General features: G+C 38.5%; 1 protein-coding gene across 1 annotated transcript; it reads right to left on the bottom strand.

The window, feature by feature from the left end:
- Positions 1–383: 383 nt before the first annotated feature.
- Positions 384–3,742, bottom strand: LOC149155463 (pentatricopeptide repeat-containing protein At2g33680-like). Its single transcript, XM_089445557.1, has 2 exons — positions 3,620–3,742; positions 384–3,397 (listed from the first exon to the last, which is right to left on the bottom strand). The coding sequence occupies exons 1-2, from the start codon at positions 3,629–3,631 to the stop codon at positions 1,295–1,297; spliced, it is 2,115 nt and encodes a 704-aa protein (XP_089301683.1). The 5' UTR covers positions 3,632–3,742; the 3' UTR covers positions 384–1,294.
- Positions 3,743–4,885: the final 1,143 nt, after the last annotated feature.

Here is a 4,885-nt window from a genome sequence, read left to right as displayed (position 1 = left end):
ATGTAAAGAACCAACACCCAATATAGAATCCCATTCAAACAAAATTTTATCGCCCCTCCCAAAATACCAGAGCATCTTGCCAAGTAACCATTTACTGACTTAGAGAAACTCATCCAAATGTAGAATCCCTTTTTAACACCAACCACACCCTTTTTGTATCAATCTTAAAAATGCCCCTTGGGCACCACAAGATCACTATCAAAGGACAATCGATCTCCATCATTTTGGACATAATTTCGGATCATCATCACATCTACATTCTTTTGTTCACGCGTGCGAAGAGGAAGACTTTTGGGCAGAGTTTGAGAGGGCCTAGATTCTGCTTGTAGGAGGCCAAAGGCCTCAGGTCTGCATACCTTGTTTCTGTGGAAGGGCTGAAGCCCTAGAGGGACAGAGATCTTGTTTTCTTTGGAGGGACAAAGCCCTAGAGGAGGCCAAGAGCCTCAGCCTTGTAATCAGAAGGGACCTAGACCAGATACGCAGCCTGGATTGAAAAGTTATGAGGTTTGTTTTGACCAGCACTATGATTTTGTCTAGGTTGACCTAGGCTGATGTGAATATCAGGTTGTATTTTTCTTGAACTGAACAATTTCTCCTAAGAAAGGTTGCTGAGTTTTTTCAGAGATTGGGTTTTTCCAAGGTAAATTTGTGTCTCTTTTGTGTTTGCTGTCTCTTTATGATCTTACTATCATTATTGCACTATTGTTGAGATTTTCTATGTATAATTGCTTAATGTTATATGTAACATAAGTTAACTTGATTAAGAAATGATTGGAAAATAATTATAAAATTAGAAGATCAAATTTTCCTGGAGAAAAATCAACATTTTCAAAGGAAATAATTGGAAAATAATTATCAAATTAGAAGATCAAATTTTCCTGGAGAAAAATCAACATTTTCAAAGAGGGAAGTGGGAAGTGTGGTTTTCTCTGGTGAATTGTATTTCTAAAGCTGTTAAATTAACCAGAGCTACTAGAAATTATTTAAATTCCAAGATGAATGGGAAAGAAAATGAGCAGAAGGCATTGCTGTTACAGGAAGGGAAGTATATATATCTAAGTCTTTAAGATGTACACTGTTGAATTTTCTCTAAATTAAAAAATTTCCATCCGAATTTTTATCACATCATCGAATTCAAATCCAAATTCGAATTCGAAATTGATAAGTATCGATCCAGCTGAAACAATTTTTGGATACCTCTGAGTGGCCTTTCTTTGGCTTTAACTAAAAAATGGAGAAATCCATGCCCACTTCCATAGTATAAAAGCTTGTGATACTAACAATTCCCAAAATATCAGCCAGAAATGGGATTATAACATTTCTTTTCCTGGTCCAAATCATGAAGTACAGATTTTGTGTCCGGTACGTAACCAGCATCCTTCAAAACTTTAGTCAATTTTTCCAATATTGCATATATGTCATTAGTTTGAGGATGAGATCTGTCGCCCACAACAAATACATGTACCCTGTTGCCCACCTGAATCCAACTACGCCCTGGCTCCTTTTTCATTCCTTTGTCTTTCATCAACTTTCTCACCTTTTCAACATCACTCCACCTGCCAGCTGCTGCATAGGTGTTAGAGAGCAACACATAGGTTGTAGAATCATGAGCTTCCAACTCAAGAATATATTCTGCTGCACGCTTGGCTATCTCCACTTTGCCATGAGTTCTGCAGGCACCCAGCAAGATCCGCCATAATGGAGCTTTATGGTCAAATGAAGCATTTTTTATGAAATCTTCGGCTTTTTCAAGATATCCACCTCGGCCTAAAATGTCAACCATACAGCCATAGTGGTCGATTCTTGGAATGATATTGTGATCATGAATCATATAATTAAAATACTGCCATCCTTGATCCACTAAACCTCCATGGCTACATGCAGACAGAACATTAATAAAGGTGATGTCATCTGGTTTTGTGCCAGTCTGTTGCATATGTCCAAATAGCTGAAGGGCTTCCATGCCACGGCCGTGCTGAGAATATCCCGCAATTATTGAATTCCACGAGACAACATCTCGAGTGGGCATTTTGTCAAACACTGCCCACGCATCATCAATACTACCACCTTTCGCATACATGGTAGTCAGGGCACTTCCTACAGAAACATCCAAGTCGAGTCCAATTTTATATATGTGTCCATGAACCTGTTTGCCCTGTTCCAATCCCGCTAGGCTGGCACATGCACTAAGAACACAAGTCAGTGTATACTGGTTCGGCTTTATCCCAGCATGTTCCATTTGACAGAACAGGCTCATTACCTCTTCGCCATTCCCATTTCGCATATACCCAGCAATCAATGCAGTCCATGACACCATATCCTTCTCAGGCATCTCGCCAAATCCTCGGTGTGCTTCTTCTATGCTCCCACATTTGGCATACATGTCAACAAGGGCGCTTCCAACAAAAATTTGTGCCCCGAATCCCAATTTGAGGATTGAGCTATGGATCTGTTTCCCCTGCTCCAAAGCTTCCTCGATGGCACAAGCTTTGAGAACACTAACAAATGTGAACTGGTTTGGCTTTAATCCCGAGTATTGCATCTCACAAAAGAAGCAGAGGGCTTTCTCACCATGCACATTCTGGGCATACCCTGTAATCATTGCGTTCCATGACACTAAATCATGTTTCGACGCAAGTCTGAATGCTTGCAGTGCATCGTCAATGCTCCCACAGTTGGCATACATGGTCACAAGAGCATTCCCAACTGATACATCCATCTCCAACCCATTTTTTATCGCATGAACATGAATTTGCTCGCCCTGTTCCAAGCCTCGTGGGTGGGCAAATGCACTAAGGACACTAGTAAAGATGAATTTGTTCAAACCAACATCTGTCCATTGCATCAACTCAAAGACCTCCATGGCCTCATCTCCACATTCCTGCAAGGCATATCCTGTAATCATGGCAGTCCAAGAAACGACATTTCGTTCAGGCATTTTGTCGAACAGTTGGCGTGCATCCTCCAAACTATTACATTTAGCATACATGTTAACAAGGGAACATCCCACAGAAACATGAAGCTCAAAACCAGTTTTGATGCTGTGGGTGTGTAGCTGTTTCCCCAATTTTGGAACCCTTAAATTGGAACAGGCCACGAGAAGACTTCCAAAGGTGTAGTGATCTGCTTGTTTGCTTTCTCTTCCCATTTGCCTGAACAGTTCTACAGCCGCTTTCAACTCCCCCTGCCTAGCATAAGCTGCAATTATGGCATTCCATGAAACCTGGTCCCGTTCAGTCAAATTATCAAATTCATTCTTTGCACCAACTAAATCATCACATTTGGCATACATGTTAATCAGGCTATTTCTCAAGAATATGTCTGGCTGAATCCCATTTTTTATCATGTGGGCATGAACCAGCTTGCCCTCTATCAGGTTTTTTTTATGAATACAGTCCTGCAAGAGACGAGTGTATGTATAAGAGCTTGGGCTATCCATGGAATCTATCATACCGTCACGACCGGATGTAACTCCATGATCATTTGTGCTGATTTTTACTTTGTCAATGCTAGTTCTATCCTCATATGTACAGAACCACATAAGCATATGCTTACAGAACCCAAAACACGAAATATTGAAAACTATGAAGTTGTCATTGCTTTTTAGGGTTGGCATTACCCTGAAAAGCATGTCTCAGATTTTGCAGCGCTGCTGCCGTTTCACGTAAACCCTCACTGCTTCCATGGACTCGCCGTCCATCTCAGATGGTGACAAAAGTGGCGCATTTTAAAGGAGGCTCAAAACAAATCCATATTGGTTGTGATTATTATATTTTTTAGTATTTAATTATTTTAAGTTATAACTTAATGCAGTTTAGTGAGATATTTAACATAGATAGGCTTTTTATTATGCAAAGTTTTAAAATGGCCATTTTATTTGGCCTCTTCCTAGGTAAAGCTTTTGGTAGGTTAAGATATAACCCTCTCATATATCTCCATTTTGTCACTATGTTTTTCATTAAAATTAATGTTAACATTAAGTTAATTTCACTAAATATTTTCATGAAATCTTTATCTTTGGAAAAAAATAATGAGGAAAACTAAAAGTGAAAAGTAAAGAAATAAGAATTTTAAAAAAAATTGAGGTCGGAAACATATTTTCATGGTTAAACCAAGATCTAAAAATATGAATGGAGGCATTCACAACTTTCTCAAAGATTAAAATAAAAGAAATAGATAGGGAAAATATTTTTTCAAAGAAAGTTGCCATGGTTGATATTCTTAAAATAAAAAATTAAAAAAAATAGTTTTTATAAAAAGTATTTTTTTTTCGAATTTAAAAAAAAAAATTATATATTTAAAAGTAATTAAATTTAAAATATATATCATTAATATAATTTTAATCTTAGTACTAAGGGTTAGTTCAAGTGGTCGAGTCCTCGTCGTTAAAACATCTTTGTTATTGAAAGGTTATTGGTTCAATTTTCTCAACACTCTCAAGACCAAGCTCTGTGGTTGCACTGGCAAGAAGTCATTGATTTTCAAAGTTCGTGTATTGGAGCCATCTCCAAGAATTCATTACAGTTATACAACCAAGATCCAAGATGCCAGACAAAGGATTTGCCAACAATCAGTGGACTGTCATGCGATCACTAAAGCTCTCAAAAGATATAGGGTGCAACCACAAACCAACCAGAACTGCACGTACCATGAACTAACCACGAACAACGCCACCTTCCAACAAAGTACAAGTGCATACATCGAAGCTCTCAAAAGATATAGGGCGCAACCACAAACCAACCAGAACCACACCTACCATGAACTAACCATGAACAACGCCACCTTCAAACAGAGTACAAGTGCATACACCAGGCTCCAAGTACTATAAAGAACCAACTGGTAACATCATTAGTGTACATTTCACTTAAACCAAAAATGTACGTAT

The sequence above is a fragment of the Pinus tabuliformis genome, chromosome 9, assembly GCF_031772625.1.
Source record: "Pinus tabuliformis cultivar Carrire ecotype Pingquan chromosome 9, CPIR1, whole genome shotgun sequence".
In the NCBI taxonomy this organism is placed as follows: domain Eukaryota; kingdom Viridiplantae; phylum Streptophyta; class Pinopsida; order Pinales; family Pinaceae; genus Pinus; species Pinus tabuliformis.
The sequence above is the reverse complement of the archived record's forward strand: the minus strand, read 5'-3'. Positions and strand labels throughout refer to the sequence as shown.